The 17,809-nt window shown below is 44.5% G+C and overlaps 1 protein-coding gene across 7 annotated transcripts in view; it reads left to right on the top strand.

The window, feature by feature from the left end:
- The window catches only part of STN1 (STN1 subunit of CST complex), a 44,659-nt gene extending 27,119 nt beyond the window's left edge, over positions 1–17,540 (top strand). For 5 of the 7 annotated variants that reach the window (XM_044240443.1, XM_044240446.1, XM_044240444.1 and 2 more), the window contains 3 exons: positions 3,597–3,719; positions 7,399–7,471; positions 16,765–17,540. In XM_044240443.1, coding sequence (XP_044096378.1) covers positions 3,597–3,719; positions 7,399–7,471; positions 16,765–16,925 — 357 coding nt within the window. In that variant the 3' untranslated portion in view covers positions 16,926–17,540. The remainder of the gene's footprint in view (positions 1–3,596; positions 3,720–7,398; positions 7,472–16,764) is intronic. The other 2 variants (XM_044240441.1, XM_044240447.1) reach the window with 2 other exon arrangements.
- Positions 17,541–17,809: the final 269 nt, after the last annotated feature.

Raw genomic sequence — 17,809 nt, 5'->3', positions numbered from 1 at the left:
CTTTGGCACTTTCTGTTGTCACACAGATAAAAGCTTCACAAAAAATTGTTGTGATCGTGTTATACAGTTTAGAGGCCAAGGGAGAGAGGGCTTGAATGTCCCCCGCCCCCTTTTCTTTTTCCGTAGTGGCCCTTCTCGGCAAATACAGAAACTTGATAAGCAGACCTTGCAAAACCATTGTTTCTTTGACAGCTGGATAAATGTGGAGTGTGTTTGAGAATGAAGACTATATATATATTTCAGAGATCCACCCAGTTCCTGACCTGCGGCTCGGAGAGGCCCGCTTGGGCTTAGCATGACCTGCCAGTCACACTTTCTGTCTCTGTGCAGTTTCGGTTTCCTGAATCGGATGAGCCTTGTCTTTAGAAAAAGACAAGAAGGACACAAATCCCAGGCCAGGCCAAACCACTGGCTAGCAGAGATGATTGGAGGCCTTGCCCCCTGAGACTGTGGCGTTAGAACCACTAGGGAGCTGTGTTCTGAGGTCAGCCGAGGCAAATGTTTTTGGAAAGGAAGTTTCACACACTGTTTATATTCACAGAGCCTCTTCTGTTGGGTCCTTGTTGACAGCTGAAACTGCTTCAGATCTCACAGACCTAGCACACTTACTGCTGCCTGAGCCTACAGAAATCTGGGAGGAGGAACTGAGCTTTTGTATGGTCTGGGGATAACCAGGAGTCCTTTCTAATGATGGCAGTAATCATGCAACAATCATTTTTAGTCTCTAGTATATTTCTATCTTGGTAAGAGCCATAATAAACTCGACCCTTAGGATCGTGATATTAAATGGACTAAAAAGATGAATTCCTTAGAATTACAAAGATTAAGTAGCTGTAACTGTTTCATGGGGGAGTCTATTTTGGGTTGATTGTGCTTCCCCTAATAAATACAGCTTTCCTTGAAGCCCCCAGAATACAAGGCTGTGTGTGACTGAGAAATGCTGGGTGAGTTGTTTATTCTAAACAAACTCACAGAGATTTTCTGCCCTGGGGGAGTCATCACATAGTTCTTGGCCTTATTCTGCCTTCAGAGATCAGATGTTGTCGTAACTGGGAATGTTTGTCAACTTTCAGGCCTTTAATATTCTAGTAACCAGGTACCCCAGCTTGTTGACTATTTATTAATTGAGAGTGTCAGACTATCCTTCAGGCCAGGGGAGCCTTGTTTTTGAAACATCACTAGGACCCATTAGATTAAAACAATGCCTCTTTGGGGGCATCTGGGTGGTTCAGTCGGTTAAGCAGCTACCTTCCGCTCAGGTCATGATCCCAGGATCTAGTCCCACATCAGGATCCCTACTCAGTGGGAAGCCCGCTTTCCCTCTCTCACTCTCCCTGCTTGTGTTCCTGCTCTCACTGTCTCTCACTGTCAAATAAATAAATAAAATCTTAAAACAAACAAACAGTGCCTCTTTGGAAAGTCTTCTTCAAAGAGGGTTTCTTTAGAGATGTGGTTATCAATGCTTGAAGCCATTTGGGAGTTTCTTTCCTTTCCCTGTCACTTGCTGGAAATGTCATTGGCAAATGACAAGCAAGTTCTCTCTTTCAGCATCTGTGGGTACTGCCCCAGATAGCTTTTGTTAGCATTCTTTTTTTTTTTTTTTAAGATTTTATTTATTTATGAGAGAGAGAGAAAATAAGTGGGAGGAGGCGCAGAGGAAGAAGCATATTCCCCACAGAGCAGGGAGCCGGATGGGGGACTCGATCCCAGGACCCTGAGATCATGACCTGAGCCCAAGATAGACACTTAACCCACTGAGCCATTCAGGTGTCCCTTCATCAGCCTTCTTCATTAGAGGTAGGACCTTGCCTTCAAATGCTTTTTTAGAAGCTTTACTTTGTTCCTTCGGTGCTCGCATCTTCTAAGCATCTCAGCGAATTTTTGTCACATTAAAAATGGGTCTGTAGGGGCGCCTGGGTGGCTCAGTGGGTTAAAGCCTCTGCCTTCGGCTTGGGTCATGATCCCAGGGTCCTGGGATTGAGCCCCACGTCGGGCTCTCTGCTCAGCAGGGAGCCTGCTTCCCTTCCTCTCTCTGCCTGCCTCTCTGTCTACTTGTAATCTCTATCAAATAAATAAATAAAATCTTTAAAAAAAAATATGGGTCTGTACTTTGAACGACAGTCATTCACCACTTTGTTTCGGGAATGGACTGAAAACCCCCAATGGAATAGTAAAAAGAATACCGCCTCTATAATGGGGGCATTCAGCTACCATTCATTACACAGACTAATAAGACCGTGAGTTACCCACTGTGTGCCAGGGAGGAGGTGGCCAAGTTGAAACAAAGCCCCCAGCTCGGTAAGCTTACAGTTTTGTGAACCATGGCTGGACACACCTGAAGGCCTGGCTTCTTCGGGAGCAAGAAATAGGGTGGAGTGGTAGCTCTGGGTAAACCTGTGTCCTAGAGAAATACTGATAATGAGGAGACAGAAAACCAAGAGCCGCAGAAGTTCTTTCCATGCGGCCTGGCATCCCCTGCCTTCAGCCCCATGGATGCGCCTGGGACAGACAGGTCTCCCAATGGCTGCCTCCATTTATTTATTTACTTATTTATTTATTTTTATTGAGTTATGTTAGTCACCATACAGTACGTCATTAGTTTTTGACGTAGTGTTCCATGATTCATTGTTTACGTACAACACCCTGTGCTCCATGCAATCCGTGCCCTCCTTAATACCCATCACCGGGCTCACCCATCCCCACACTCCCCTCCCTTCTGAAACCCTCAGTTTGTTTCCCAGAGTCCATAGTCTCTCATGGTTCTTCTCCCCTATCTGATTCCACCCCTTCATTTCCCCCTTCCTTCTCCTATGTCCTCCATGCTCTTCCTTATGTTCCACAAATAAGTGAAACCATGGTGATTCAGTAATGTGGCAGGATAAAAATCAATGCACAGAAATCAGTTGATTTTTTATACACTAGCAATGAAACTGTAGGAAGAGAAATTAGAGAATTCCATTTATAAGAGCACCAAAAACCATAAGATACCTTGGAATAATCCTAATCAAAGAGGGAAAGGATCTATACTTTAGGAACTGCCTCCGTTTAAAATAAAGAGACTACTTCAAATATCGTACATCCGAGAATCCCCAACTTACTTCAATGTGTGTAAAATTCTCTGATGTCCTTAGGAAGAGATTATATATAGCCGTAGTTTTAATGAAAAAACCGAGCTACTATATATGTAGTGTTTTGACTGAATAATAAAAAGAAGATTATCTGTTTGTTTAGGAATCAATTCAGCCAAAACCAACATGGAAATAGAAGTAATATTTAATGTTCAAGACATAGAAAGTACATACTCCAGTTCAAAGATTATGTTCTTTTATCCTCTTGATTTTCCATTTCATAGGATAAAATCGAACAAAAGGACAACTACGGTATGGAACGGTTATCAAGCATGATCTGACCCAAGCAAACTTCCCAGTCCTGCTTAAATACCATCCTGCCAGGCCACACACCTGGATGGTTTTGACTCAGCAGATCAGAAGCCTGTTGGGTGAATTCAGAAACCAGTTGGTCCAGGGAGTTACTCTTAGATGCTGTAAGACAGGACTTAACTTCTTTTCTTTTTTTTCCTTTTCCTCTTCCTGCAGGGGGATGCTAAGAATGACAGCACGTCCAAGGCAATTCATAGCATATTTAAGAATGCAATACAGCTGCTGCAGGAGAAAGGATTTGTTTTCCAGAAAGATGATGGTTTTGATAAGCTATACTATGTAAGAGACCTGCAACTTTATTATTTTCCTTCATAGCTTTTTTTTTTTACTTTTTTTTTTTTTAAGATTTTATTTATTTATTTGACAGAGAGATCACAACTAGGCAGAGAGGCAGGCAGAGAGAGAGAGGGGGAAGCAGGCTCCTCGCTGAGCAGAGAGCCCGATGCGGGGCTCGATCCCAGGACCCTGAGACCATGACCTGAGCCGAAGGCAGAGGCTTAACCCACTGAGCCACCCAGGCGCCCCATTTTCCTTCATAGCTTTGATCACGACTATATTCATTCGTTAGGAATACCTGTTTACTGTTTTTAAAAATCATTAAGGAGGTTCATAAAATAAGGAGTGAAAGTCAGCCCTTCTCTTTCCCCAAGGTGCCATTTCTTTTTAAAGATTTTATTTATGTATTTTAGAGAGCACAAGGGGAGAGAGGGGGAGGGAGAAAGAATATGTAGGAGACTTCGCATTGGGCACAGATCCCAACATGGTGCTCGATCCCATGCCTGGGAGATCACCACCTGAGCCGAAACCAAAAGTCAGATGCTTAACTCCCTGAGCCACCCAGGGGCCTCCCCCTGCCCCCCACCAGCTACCATTTTTAACAGCATGTCCTTCTGGACACTTACCTGTACATTTACAAAATGTATACATATAGATGCTGATGTGGCTTTTTTGTTTCCCCCCCAAAATGTGATGATCCTGCAAATTGGGACTTCTCGACCTTAACACTGGGCCAGATGGTGCCTGGCTGTGAGTGGCTTTCCTTTGCATTGTAGGATGTCTAACAGCATCCCTGGCCTTCATTCACTAAACAGTAGTAGCAGACCCCGCTTGTGACAACCAAAAATTGTCTCAGGACATCGCCAAGTATCCCCTGAGACAGTTGAGAACCACTGCTCTCAGTAATGCCTGGAAGTTTTGGGGGGGGTGAGTTACCAGAAGAGCACATCACTGGCATCCTTTTGTGTTAGTACTTACTAATCTTCCTCAGTCCATTTGACGTCACATGGCACTCTTTCTTATGGGTTCTTGCCCCACACTTGTAACCACTTCTTTCTGGTGGACATTGATGCTGATTCTGGGTTTTGCTCACACAGACAATGTTGCTGTGGCGATCTTTGTGAATTCACATAAGCGTTACTGTAAGACTGGCTCTTAAAAGAGCAATTGCCAGAGCAGAGGGCATGTACCTTTAATCCTCTGGTCAACACAGTCTGACTGACCTCCCAGAAGGCCATACTCATGGACATTCCCACCAGACGTACAAGTGCTTGCTTGCTTCATACTTCGGAGTTGAAGGTTCACCTCTTGCTACCTACCTTTGATTATCGGAGGAGCCATGCTTTCAGTGAAAATGGGCTTCCTCCTGACCGCTGATGTTAGCGGTGGAGATGTGGCTTCAGTCACAAGTGATTCTCCTAGAGGCAGATAAAAATTCTGAGGAAACTGAGAAGTCTCACTATTTACAGACATGATTCTTGAGGGGAAGCTTTCCTTAATAGGACATTTTCTTAATGTTGATTTACTGTAGTGATTCCCCATTTTAGAGAGCTTTTTTTTTTTAAAATTAAGATATGTTTTAAATACTATTTGAGTAACTTTTAAGTTTGGGGTTTTTAACCCAAGGGATGCCTGGGTGGCTTAGTCAGTTAAGCGTCTACCTTCAGCTCAGGTCATGATCCCAGGGTCCTGGGACCAAGTCGTGAGCAAGTCGTCAGGCTCCTTGCTCAGCGATAGCCTGCTTCTCCCTCTGTCTGCCTCTCCCCTCTGCTTGTGTGCGCTCTCTCTGACGAATAAGTAAATAAAATATTTTTTTAAGATTTTATTTATTTATTTGACAGAGATCACAAGTAGGCAGAGAGAGAGGAAGGGAAGTAGGCTCCCTGCTGAGCAGAGAGCCCCCTGACTCAGGACTCAATCCCAGGACCCTGAGACCATGACCTGAGCCAAAGGCAGAGGCTTCCACCCATTGAGCCACCCAGGCACCTCAATAAAATATTTTTTTTTTTAAAGATCTTATTTATTTATTTGAGAGAGAGAGACAGTGAGAGAGCATGAGCGAGGAGAAGGTCAGAGAGCGAAGCAGACTCCCCATGGAGCTGGGAGCCTGATGTGGGACTCGATCCCGGGACTCCAGGATCACGCCCTGAGCCGGAGGCAGTCGTCCAACCAACTGCGCCACCCAGGCGTCCCTCAATAAAATATTTTTAAAAAAGAAACTCCTACACCCAGTATGGAGCTTGAACTCACAACCCTGAGATCAAGAGTCACGTGCTTCACCAGCTCAACCCGCCGAGCTCTCCAGTTTTGTGTTTGGGTTTTTGTTTTATTTTTTAAGTACTGCACCCAGGGTGGGGCTTGAACTCAGTACCCTGAGATCAAAGGTGCATTCTCTACTCACCGAGCAAGCCAGGCACCCCAGGTAACTTTTGAAAAGGGTATTCTGATCTGCGTACAGGTGAGTGCAGACCACCTCCTCCTATGTGGAAAGGCTTGGTGAGGTTGGAGAAGCCCGTGCTGGGCAGCTCCCCTTCACGTGCCTCCCCCCCCCCACCTCCCATTCCCCCTGGGAGGCTCGGGGTTGGCCCCCTGTGTGGAGTAGAGAGGCTCTTCTGGGCAGCAGGCCAGGGCTGAGGTGTGGCAGGGTTAGGCACTTCCTCCTGTGAATCAGTGTGAGCTGGAATGGGGTGATGGAGCAATAATAGCTCTTTCCCTCTGCAGAACCGTCCCATCCCCCTTCTCTCCTCCCCTTCCACGTCCTGCCTGGGCTGTAGGTTTCTGTTTTCTGGAGGGCCTTGCCCTGGGGAAGTAGTTATCACAGTGCTGTGGATACTTCTGTTTTTGTAGCACTTTCCTGCTTTCCACAGCTCTCACCTCCCCCACTCCCCGCCATTACTTTAGATAATCTTCACAATAACCTTGGGAGTCAAGATCCCCATTCGTTCTGGTCTTTGTCCCACAATTACTGATACATGTGTTTGTTTGCATGCTGGTTTTGTTTTGTTTTTACCTTCCTTCCTCTTTTCCTTCCTTTCTCTTTCTCTCTTTCTCTTTTTGTTTTTAGATTTACTATGGAACATGAAGGTGAAACCCATCTGGTTACTTGGCTTCCTTCTTACTGGCCAGTTGAGAAAGGAGCTTTGCTATGTTTGCCTTTGAGACAGAAAGTGTTTCCATGGATGAGCTAGATGTACTTCCTTGCTAGCTTTTCCAGACAGTTTTTGTTTTATTTGTTTTTCTTTGGGGTTGGGAGAAAGAAAACTCATGAGACATGAGACAGGTATCAGGGCCCAGAGGAAGGAGTCCTGGGTAGAGAGCAAGACTTTGATCACTTGTGCCTCCCTTTGACTATAAAGACAAGCAAGAGAAACTTCATGTATGTGTCACAAATATTTGAGAAAAAATTTGTTCCTCAAAAGTACAGAATTTCAGTTTTTCTTGACATGGCCCTGGTAAACCACCTTCCTAGGGAGCATGCCTCTGGGCCAGCTACAAAGCAGTGAGCTGCATAGTGACAGAGCTGCTTTGACAATAGGCCAAGTGTCAAAAACCCTCTTGTTGGTGTGGGGATGGTGATGACTGTGAAATCTTTAGAAACTATCCTAAATACTAGTCTGGGAGTCTGGATGATGCAACTGCTTCATTACTTAAAAATGCCCTCTCTCCTGTTTTTCCCATTTAGGTAACCAGAGAAGACAAAGAACTGCACAGAAAGATCCACCATATCATTCAAGAAGACTGCCAGAAACCAAATCGTAAGTGGTGGGATGTACATGTATGTGGTGCCCAGGTGCCCTGGAGGGGAATGTTCCTCCCAGAGAGCACTGGATGGAGAGTCAGGAGACCTGGGGCTTTCCCCAGTACTGACTTGGAAATATGACTGGTCGAGACAGCTGCCCCTCTGAGCTCAATCTCTTCTTCTATACAGTAGCATTCGATTCTCACAGTTGTTCTGACCTTAGCGTCACATATGACTGGACCCTGGAGCTTCTTACCATGCAGTGCTAAGGTCCCAGCCCGGGGTACACTGATTGATTAGGGGAGGGGACAGGAGCTAGCCGGCTGAGTGTCTCAGGTGGTTGCAGTACAGTGAGCTAAGCCTCCAGCTGAGACTTCTTGACCTTCTGGTTCTCATGTACTCTGATTTGTCTTATTTCTTATTCTACTCTTGCCCCTTGTCTTTGAACACAGACAAGACCGTTTCCTCTGTTCTGACATCAAGTCTTTCAGTGTTAGGAGAAATGGTTCTAGACATTACAGGTGATGATTAGTATAATTCAGTCATCTTGGAACCTGATAATTTGCAGAAGAAATGGTTTAAAGTACAGTTGGTTTTAGTGGACTTATGTCAACCCCTAGTGGTTAGAAACTCAAACTGTAGATTGCCTGACAATAGACATTACTATTTTCATACAGGTTAGAAAGAGAAGAAAGCACTAGTCCTGTCTTTAAATCCTGTGTAAACTGATCAGACTTCAAGGTGACTTTTCAAAGTCTGTCTTTTACAAACATATGCTGATAATGAATGTTGGCATTTGTCAACAAATGAGGCTAAAAGAGAAGGGGAAGGACTTGTTAATGACTGCGGGTCTCCTCAGGCTGCCTGCTTGCTTTCTCTCCAGAGAAATGCACCCCCAGCCCTTTCAATCCCTCCATCCCTGGGGCCTGGCCCTGCTCCAGGCTGACTCAGCGGGCGGAGCTGGACCAGGTCTCCAGCCCTGGTGTTTATGGTATGCAACCCTACTTAGCCTTTAAGAACTGATGAGGTCAGATCCCAGAATGGTGTGACAACAGATCTTAAAATAAACTGAAAGCACTTTATTATTTTAATGCGAAGTTTCTGGCTTTTGTTCACATCATTCAGAACAAGGACGAGTATCCTTGAGTTAGGGGAGAACCTGTCTATCCATAATTTAGGGAGCTTTAAAGAGCAGTGAAATGTCAAGTTCTTCGACTAAGAGGAGACAAGAGGCTGCTCCCCAAATAGTCTCCCTGCCCTCATCCTCCTTGTCAGCCACCTGACCAGACCCTTACTTTGATCTGCACTGGGAAAGGATAGGTTGAAATAATCCCAGTGCCTGGTGAAGCGAATGAGAGGAATTCACACTGCATTTCTCAGGAGAGCCAGACTACCCTGGTGGCCTGAGAGTCTGCAAAAGTGACGGGTTTTCCATGCCCCCTAAACCCCCAGACCCACCCCAGTCCTGAAGAATGTGTGTGTGTGTCCAGGTGGACCCCCTGTGCCCCTCAGTCTGTATGTGGGAGGCTCTGACAGCTGTAAGCCAGGTCCCAGAATTAGGAAATTCCCAGGAGGTGAACTCTGGAGCATGAGTAACTGAGAATGCCAGGAATAATACCTCGTAGGAACTGTCTTGGCATCTGTTGTGACCACTCCTTGTCCTAGAAAATATCTGTGATCCAAAAAAATATATGTGTGTATATATATTCTTTTTTTTCCGAGTGATCAGGTATGGACATGGTAAAAAGTCCCACAGTGCAAAGTACACACAGAAAATCAGAATCCCTCCCAACCCCAAGCCTCAGGCTCTGTGTTCCCATGTCCAAAGGCAGTGGGTGTTACTAGTTTCCTGCATATTGTTCTAGAGGTGTTACATACACTGACAAACGTATTTGTTTAGTTTCTTTTCAAAAGCCCCATAAGTAAAGGTTAGTATATGATGCGCAGTGTTCCACACCTGGTATCTCAAATCTAACACTGGCTTCTAGAAAATCATTCAGCAACAGCACATCCAACACTGCCTGAGTCTTCTTAATACCACGCAGGATTCCATTGTACGTACAGATAGATCTTCAATCTCTTCATCATTCCTGCTGGGCTTTTAGTGTGTTTCTGACCTTTGTACGAAATACAGCATTGAGTTTTTCCTTATCAGGATGATCGGTAGAATGTAAACTCTCCAGTCATTTAGGAGCATTTATTTTCTTTTTTGCTTTTAAGGCTTTATTTATTTATTTGAGAGCCAGACATTGAGTGAGAGAACACAAGCTCGGGGAGAGGCAGAGGGAGAGGGAGAAGCAGGCTCCCTGCTGAGCAAGGAGCCTGATGTAAGGCTTGATCCCAGGCCCCGGGATCATGACCTGAGTGGAAGGTAGTCGCTTAACCGACTGAGCCACCCAGGCACCCCTAACAGTTTTACTCCTTTCTTACCAATTTCAGTGCCTTTATTTCATTTTCTTTTCTGATTGCTGTGACTAGGACTTCCAGTACTATGTTGACAAAAGTTTGCCTCATTTTGTCTTTATTTGTAAAATGGGGATAATAATAGTACCCACATGATAGGTTGTTATGAGGTTTAAATACGTTGGTGGAGTAGGAAGTACTAGCAACCTGTCTCTCCACTTAGACAGTTGCATCTGCCTATTATAACTATATTGGAACTCTAGAGTCTACTGAGGGCTTGCGACTTCCAGGGGAAGGCTTGAGAGTAAATTTGGATAATTTCAGTCAGTTTCAGCTCTTAGTAGCAGGTTTCATTTCCTCACCACCACCACCACCCCCACCCCCGCCGCTGACAACATGGCAGGCACCTGTGCACATGTTCTTGGAGTAGCTTACACAGAGTTTGCAGCAACCTATGTAGCCAAAAAGGAACACGTCCTCCAGATATCAGGATCTGTGCTCTGTTTGCCTATTGCTTCTTTTTTTTAAAAAAAAGTATTTTATTTATTTATTTGAGAGAGAAAGCAAGAACAGAGAGAACACAAGAAGGGGGAACAGCAGAGGGAGAAAGAGAAGCAGACTCCCTCCTGAGCACGGAGCTGCAAGCAGTATTTGATCCCAGGACCCTGGGATCATGACCTGAGCCAAAGGCGGATGCTTCACTGACTGAGCCCCCCAGGCGCCACAGCCCATTGCTACTTCTCCGAATTGCAGACAGAGAAGTGGCTGGCCACTGTCACACCTCCTCCCATTGTTGCCAGCCCCTCCCCCAAAAGCTGAAGTGACTTCCAATGGATTTAAATGACTGGTGCCCTTCCCTCCCCCTTTCACTTTTCTTTATTCTCCTTTTGGGAGCCAGAAAAGAAAGACCAAGGTATTAAAAATCAGTTGCATATATGGGAAAAATCAGAAAATGATTGCATGCCCAAAAGACATAGCCCGAGAAAAAAACTTGAGAAGACCTTAAGTTTATGCCTCAGGCTGATCCTTGGCACAGACCCAGCCTATAATTTAAAAAACAAAACAAAACAAGAAAAACCCAGAAAATCCTGGGGGAAGGGGAAAAATCTGCTCTCCAAAGTTATCACATTATTAAATTCAAATGTCCAGTATTCAACTAAAAATCGCAAGGTACACAAAAAAGTAGGAAAGTATTATGGCCCATTCAAAAGAAAAAAATAATCAACAGAAACCATTCCTGAGAAAGCCTTGATGGCAGATCTACTAGACAGAATTTAAAACAACTGTCTTAAATATGCTGAAAGAATTGAAGAGAGACATGGAGAGATATGGAGAAGGTCAAGAAAATAGTGGATGAACAAAATGGAAATACAAATAAGGAAATTGAAATTGAACCTCAGAAGAAACCAGAAATTCTGGAGCTGAAAAGTGTAATGACTGAAATGAAAATTTCACTCTAGAGATTCAAAGGCAGAAGAAAAAAAATCAACAAACTTTACATTGAAGAAAAGTAAACAGAGCTTAAGGGACCTGTGGGACACCATCCACTGGGCCAACATATGTATTATGGGAATCCTAGAAGGAGAAGAGAGAATATTTGAAGAACTGGTGGCTAAAAACTTCTTTAATTTGATGAAAAACAATTTGATGAAAGACATGAATACAAACATCTAAGATCCCCTGTGAACTGTCAAGTAAGATAAACTTAGACCCATACCACAACACGTCACAATCAGATATTTGAAAGGCAAAGACAGAGAGAGAATCTTGAAAGCAGCAAGAGAGAAGCAATTTGTCACATACAAAGGCCCATCAATAAGATTAGCATATTTCTTATCAGAAACTTTGGAGGCCAAAGGCTGTGGCCGATACATTCAAAGTGGTAAAAGGAAAAAGTGCCAAAAACCTGTCAATGAAGAGTCCCATATTTAGCAAAACTCTTCATCAAAAGTGAGGAAGAGGGCACCTGGGTGGCTCAGTTGGTTAAGCCTCTGCCTTCGGCTCAGGTCATGATCTCAGTGTCCTGGGATCGAGTCCCGCATCGGGCTCTCTGCTCAGCTGGGAGCCTGCTTCTTCCTCTCTCTCTCTCTGCCTGCCTTTCTGCCTATTTGTGATCTCTCTCTGTCAAATAAATAAAATATTTTTAAACAAAAAAGTGAGGGAGAAATTAAGACATTCCAAGATAAAGCTGAGGGAGTTTGTTACCAGTAGACCTGCCCTGTAAGAAATGTTCAAGGGCATCTGACATAGTGAAATGAAAAGACACTGGGCAGTAACTCAAAGCCATGTGAAGAAATACAGGTCCCAGTAATGGTAAAAATGTGGACAATTATAAAAGCTAATATTATAGCAATGGTTTGTAACTTCACGTTTTGATTTCTGTATAATTTAAGAGGCCAATACATTGTTAAAGATAATTCTTAATCTACTGACATTATTGTAACTCTGGCTTTTGTTTATTTATTTATTTATTAAGATTTTATCTATTCCTTTGACAGACAGAAATCACAAGTAGGCAAAGAGGCAGGCAGAGAGAGGGGGAAGCAGGCTTCCCACTGAGCTGAGAGCCCAATGTGGGGCTTGATCCCAGGACCTGGGATCATGACCTGAGCCGAAGGCAGAGGCTTTAACCCGCTGAGCCACCCAGGTGCCCCATAACTCTGGTTTTTTTTTTTTTTGTTTTTTTTTTTTTAAAGATTTTATTTATTTATTTGACAGAGTGAGATCACAAGCAGTCAGAGAGGCAGGCAGAGAGAGAGGAGGAAGCAGGCTCCCTGCTGAGCAGAGAGCCCGATGCGGGCCTCGATCCCAGGATCCTGAGATCATGACCTGAGCCGAAGGCAGCAGCTTAACCCACTGAGCCACCCAGGCGCCCCATAACTCTGGTTTTTAATTCCACATTTTGTTTTCTATATAATTTAAGAGGCTAATGAATTTAAAAGAATACCTAGTTTATGTTCTTAGGTGACAGAATGCATAAAGATATAATTTTGTGATATCAACAATCAAAAATGTGGGGATAGTGCTGAAAAGGAGCAGGGTTTTTTGGTGTTGAAGTTAAATTGGAATACATTCAAATTAGGAATGTGAGTAAAATCCCCATGGTAACCACAAAGAAAATAGCTGTAGAATATGCACAAAAGGAAATAAGGAATTTAAACACTTCGCTACCAAAAAAAAAAAAAAAAAAATTGGCTGAACACAAAAGAATTCAGTAATGCAGGAAACGAAAGACAAAAAGTTATAAGGCATATGGAAAACAAATAACAAAATGACAAAAGTAAGTCCTTTCCCCGCCAACAGTAATTAGTTAAAACCTAAATGGATTTAACTCTCCACTCAAAAGACAGATTGGCAAAATGGATTTAAAAAAACACGATCCAACTATATGCTGTCTATAGAAGGCTCACCTTAGATCCAAAGACACAAATGGATTGAAAGTCAAAGGATGGAAAAAGATAACCCTGTGCAAACAAAAGTAACCAACAGAGAGCAGGAGTGGCTATACTAATATCAGACAAAACCAACTTTAAAACCGAAAAGTTTATAAGAGCAAAGAAAGGCATTATATATTATTAAAAGGTTCAGTATAGCAAGAAGATATAGCAATTATAAACATTTATGTCCCTAATGACAGACCATCAAAATAGATGGAGCAAAAATGGACAAAATTGAAAGGAGAAATAAAGAGTTCTGCGATCAGAATTGGGGACATCAGTCCTCTACTCTCAATAATGGGTAGAACAAGCAGACAGAAGATAAGTAAGGAAATAGAGAACTTGAACACCACAAGAAGTTAGATCTGATAGACCTACACAGAACGCTCTCTAACAACAGAATACACATTCTTGTTGAGTGTACATGGGGCATTTTCCAGGATAGACCACATGTTGGGCCTCTAATTAAGTCTCCGTCAATGGTAAAAATATACCGTACAAAGTATCTTCTTTGACCATAATCAGATGAAGTTAGATCAGTAACAAAGCAGGAAAACTTAACAAATTTGTGGAAATTAAACAACACTTGTAACTAGTAGATCAAAGAAGAAATCACAAAGGAAATTGGAAAATAGCTAGAGATGAATGAAAATGAGAATACAACATACCAAAACTTAGGAGATGTAGCACTAAAGGGAAAGTTACAGCTATAAACACATTACAAAACAAGAGGGATCTCAGATCAAAACCTAACTTCTAACAATTTAAGGATCTAGAAAAGAACAAGTTAAACCCAAAGGCTAGCAAAAGAAAGGCAATAATAATGATTAGAACAAAGATAAATGAGATAGAGAATAGGAAATAATAGAGAAAATGAAACCAGAAGGTTGTTCTTTGAAAAAAAATGGACAAAATTGCCCAACCTTTAGCTAGAGGGACTAAGAAGAAGGAGAAGAGACTCAAATCACTAAAGTCAGAAATGAAAAAGAGGACATTAGTACAGGTTCTACAGAAGTAAAAAAAGACTGCGAAAGAGGACTGTGAACAATTGCATGTTAGCAAACTGTATCACCAGATGGTAGGGAATGATTCCTAGAAACACAGAACACAACAAGACTAAATCACATAGAAAAAGGAAATTTGGGCACCTGGCTGGCTTGGTGGGGTAAAGCCTCTGCCTGTAGTTCAGGTCATGATCTCAGAGTCCTGGGATCGAGGCCTGCATCGGGCTCTCTGCTCAGAAGGGAGCCTGCTTCCCCCTCTTTCTCTGTCTGCCGCTGCCTACTTGTGATCTTGATCTCTCTCAAATAAATAAATAAACTTAAAAAAATTTTAAAAGAAAAAGGAAATTTGAGTAGAGGTATACCTAGTAAGGAGATTGAATCAGTAAGTAAAAATCTACCGACAGAGAAAAGCTCTGGACCTGACGGCTTCACTGGTGAATTCTACCAAACATTTAAAAAACTAAAACCAGTCCTTCTCCCATGTGACTGCAAGGTCACTTTGTGAGAATCCTTCCCAGACAGCAGCATGGCCTTTCTGAAGAGATAGTTGAAGGCCTTTGGGGCATTGCTGCTTAGGGGCCCACATACATCCGTAGGTCCTCTTGAGCCCTGAGCATGGGCATGCAGGCCCTACAAAGACAGATTAAAAGCCGAATGGTGGTGAGGGCCCTAGTGCTCCGTCTGCCATGTGTGGGCCCAGTTTGGCTGGAGCCCCTTTATACCGTCCAGCATCACCCTTCTCAGGAAGAGCTGAAGCTGCTTTAGAGCCTGGACTAGGTTATGGGTGTCATCTTAGGTTATGGAGAGGATGACAGAATCATAGTCATTCCCATGTAAGAGACACCTGCCACTAGGCTCCTTTAATCCCTATAGCCATGGGTGAAGGAGGCGATTTTCTCCCCATCTTACAGTTGAGGAAACAGACCCAGAGACACGAACCACTCTGCCTGTTGGAGCCAGTACTTGAACGTGGGCCTGTTGGCCTCACGAGTCCACTGCCCCTCTGTCACTTGCTCCTTGCTCAGCACTACACACACAGTAGGTGTTCAGGAAGTCTTTACTGAATGAATGTTGGAGGGACAGCCTGGAAACCAGTGAAGGGGACAAGTTTTTCAACAGTAAACCGGGAGGGAGAATGAGAGGACAGGGCCACTAGAGGTCAGAATTTAACAAGTCTTTGTTAGCTCTGGAGCACTGCTTGAGATGGTGTCTGACCCTGAGAGCTGGAAGGGACCCCAGGGGTGCCCACACCTCCTTCACAGTCCCTCCGCCTCCTCGTTGGTGAGAAAACTGGGCCTCAGAGATGCTGTAAGTTGTCCAAGGCCGCACACCGGTGCCACCTCCCAAACCATGCTTTGCCCAACACCACGATACCTCTTTAATCACCTTCCTGGGCCTCAAGCGTTTCGTTCTCTGAAAACAACATTTGGTGACTGTGTGGAACAGCAGGGGTGCCAGATGCTGGGGAGACAGAGAGAGGCCAAACCTGGCCCTGCATAGGCCTTGAAGCGAATCTAGGAGGCTGTTTTCTGTTAATGAGGTTTGACTTTGACTCAGAGTTACAGATGCATTTTACATCATGATCTGTTATGTTATATGTGTATATATATGTATAGACACACACACACATATACATATTTATGCATATATAAAGTTTCACAAAGTAATACTTGTGCTATAATGTAATGCGTTTTGTAATTTTCTTTTCCCATCTTTCTTAATCTGTTGGTAAGGAAACAATTGCTGATCACAACCCATTACGTTGATTTCATGACCCTCTCTAATGGTCACATCTTCACTGTGCATTCCACTACTGTGAATCATTGATTTGAACTAGGATAAAGGCTGCTAACCCTGAACTTTTCTCATTGTGTACCAGATGGTCTTAGGTGTTTTGGGGTGGAGGATAAGAGATTACTAGAACACAGCCATCATAGACAGGAATTCTTGGAAGCCTAGGCAGAGAAGTGGTGGGAGTCCCTTCTTCTCCAGGCAGTTCCCTGAGCCAGGACTTATGGGAAAGGATATGGAGTCTGCTATAACCAGCTCTGCTGTCCGTCTCAAGAGGGGTCCCACCTGGAAATCTATGGGTTCGGCACTGAATAGCACTTATACCTGTAATTGCCCTAGAGAAAAAAGATTATCAAGCACTAAAAATCCATTCAGTTATGGATAGTCCGTGAGCCAGGAGCAATCCTTGAAGGTTGAAGGCCTGAGTTTCCAAGCAGTGGGTCCACGTCATGTGGCAAAAGAAGGGGCCTAAGAACAGGGCTTTTGTTTCATTCCTGCTGGTGACCTAAACCAGTGCCTCTCCGACTCTGCTGGGTGTCAGAATCGCCCGTGGATCTTGGGGAAGTGCAGGTTCTGACCCGGGAGCTGTGGAGACTTGTCCAGAGAGGGGGAGGCTGCCGAGGGGGCTTCGGGTCTGACAGGCGCGCCAGGCTGAGCCCGTTGCCTCTCTCCAGCAGATGCAGAGAAGGGCTGCCACTTTCAGCACATCTTGGCCTGTGCCCGCCTGAGTGTCAGCCCGGACCTGAGCGAAGGCGTGCTGCAGCAGGTGCTGGAGCTCCTGGAGGACCAGAGCGACATCATCAGCACCATGGAGCACTACTACACGGCGTTCTGAGGAGAGGCCGGCCCATGAGCTGCGCGGGGCCGGGCCAAGGAAGAGGAGGAGCAGGTGGTGGTCACTCCTGGGCTTGGACTGTAAATGTCACGCAGAGGCTTATAGGTCTGGTGGCGAGGATCTCGTAATAAACTGTGAAATATGGTCACTTAAGGAATGGAATTTGGCGTGAATTCTGTAGGCTGCCGTGTAGCTGCTGTAGCTGTGGGATAAAGTAACTCATCTCAGTCATGACCTAGAAGAAAACCCTCCCCTGACCTTCTCCCCGGACCGGCTGTTGCCCCTCAGAGCAGAAGGGAGGAGACAGTGTTGGCGGCTGAGTTGGTGTGTGTGTGGCTCCAGGCTCTGTCATGGTAAAGGGACGTCATGTGGTAAAGTGAAGTGAAGAGCACCTAGCCAGATCACACAGACCCAGAATGTTTCCAAACTTCAGAGCCTCTGCTCTTGTAGGCCTCTGTCAGAGGTTAGGAACCGAGTGTAGGGAACCGCTTCATGGGGGAGTCCACTCACCTATGATTTCCAAGGGTCGAGTACCAGAGGTGGGTCCCGAGTCCTGGGATGAATGTTGTTCACACACCCACCCAGAGATGGGAATAAATGGGCCCATGGCATGGCCCAGTGTTGGTCATTTTCCTTATTTTCCTTAGGAATTAAGAGGTTTCTCAGTACATTTCCCTATACTTGAGGACCTACGTGACTAAATATGTTGTGCTTTAATGCCCTGAAGTCGTTGGAGGCTCTCAGCCAGTTGCCTGGCTGCTAGGCATTATTTTCAAGATTCCCGCTGAATGTGCAGGTCGTTCTGACACCACCCAGACAAAGACTCTGTATCTGCCCGGACAGGTGATAGAGTCCTGCTGTTCCTAGCAACGGCAGGGGAAAGG

The sequence above is a fragment of the Neovison vison genome, chromosome 2 (genome assembly GCF_020171115.1).
Source record: "Neovison vison isolate M4711 chromosome 2, ASM_NN_V1, whole genome shotgun sequence".
NCBI classification, from domain to species: domain Eukaryota; kingdom Metazoa; phylum Chordata; class Mammalia; order Carnivora; family Mustelidae; genus Neogale; species Neogale vison.
This window is presented reverse-complemented; position numbering and strand designations above follow the sequence as displayed.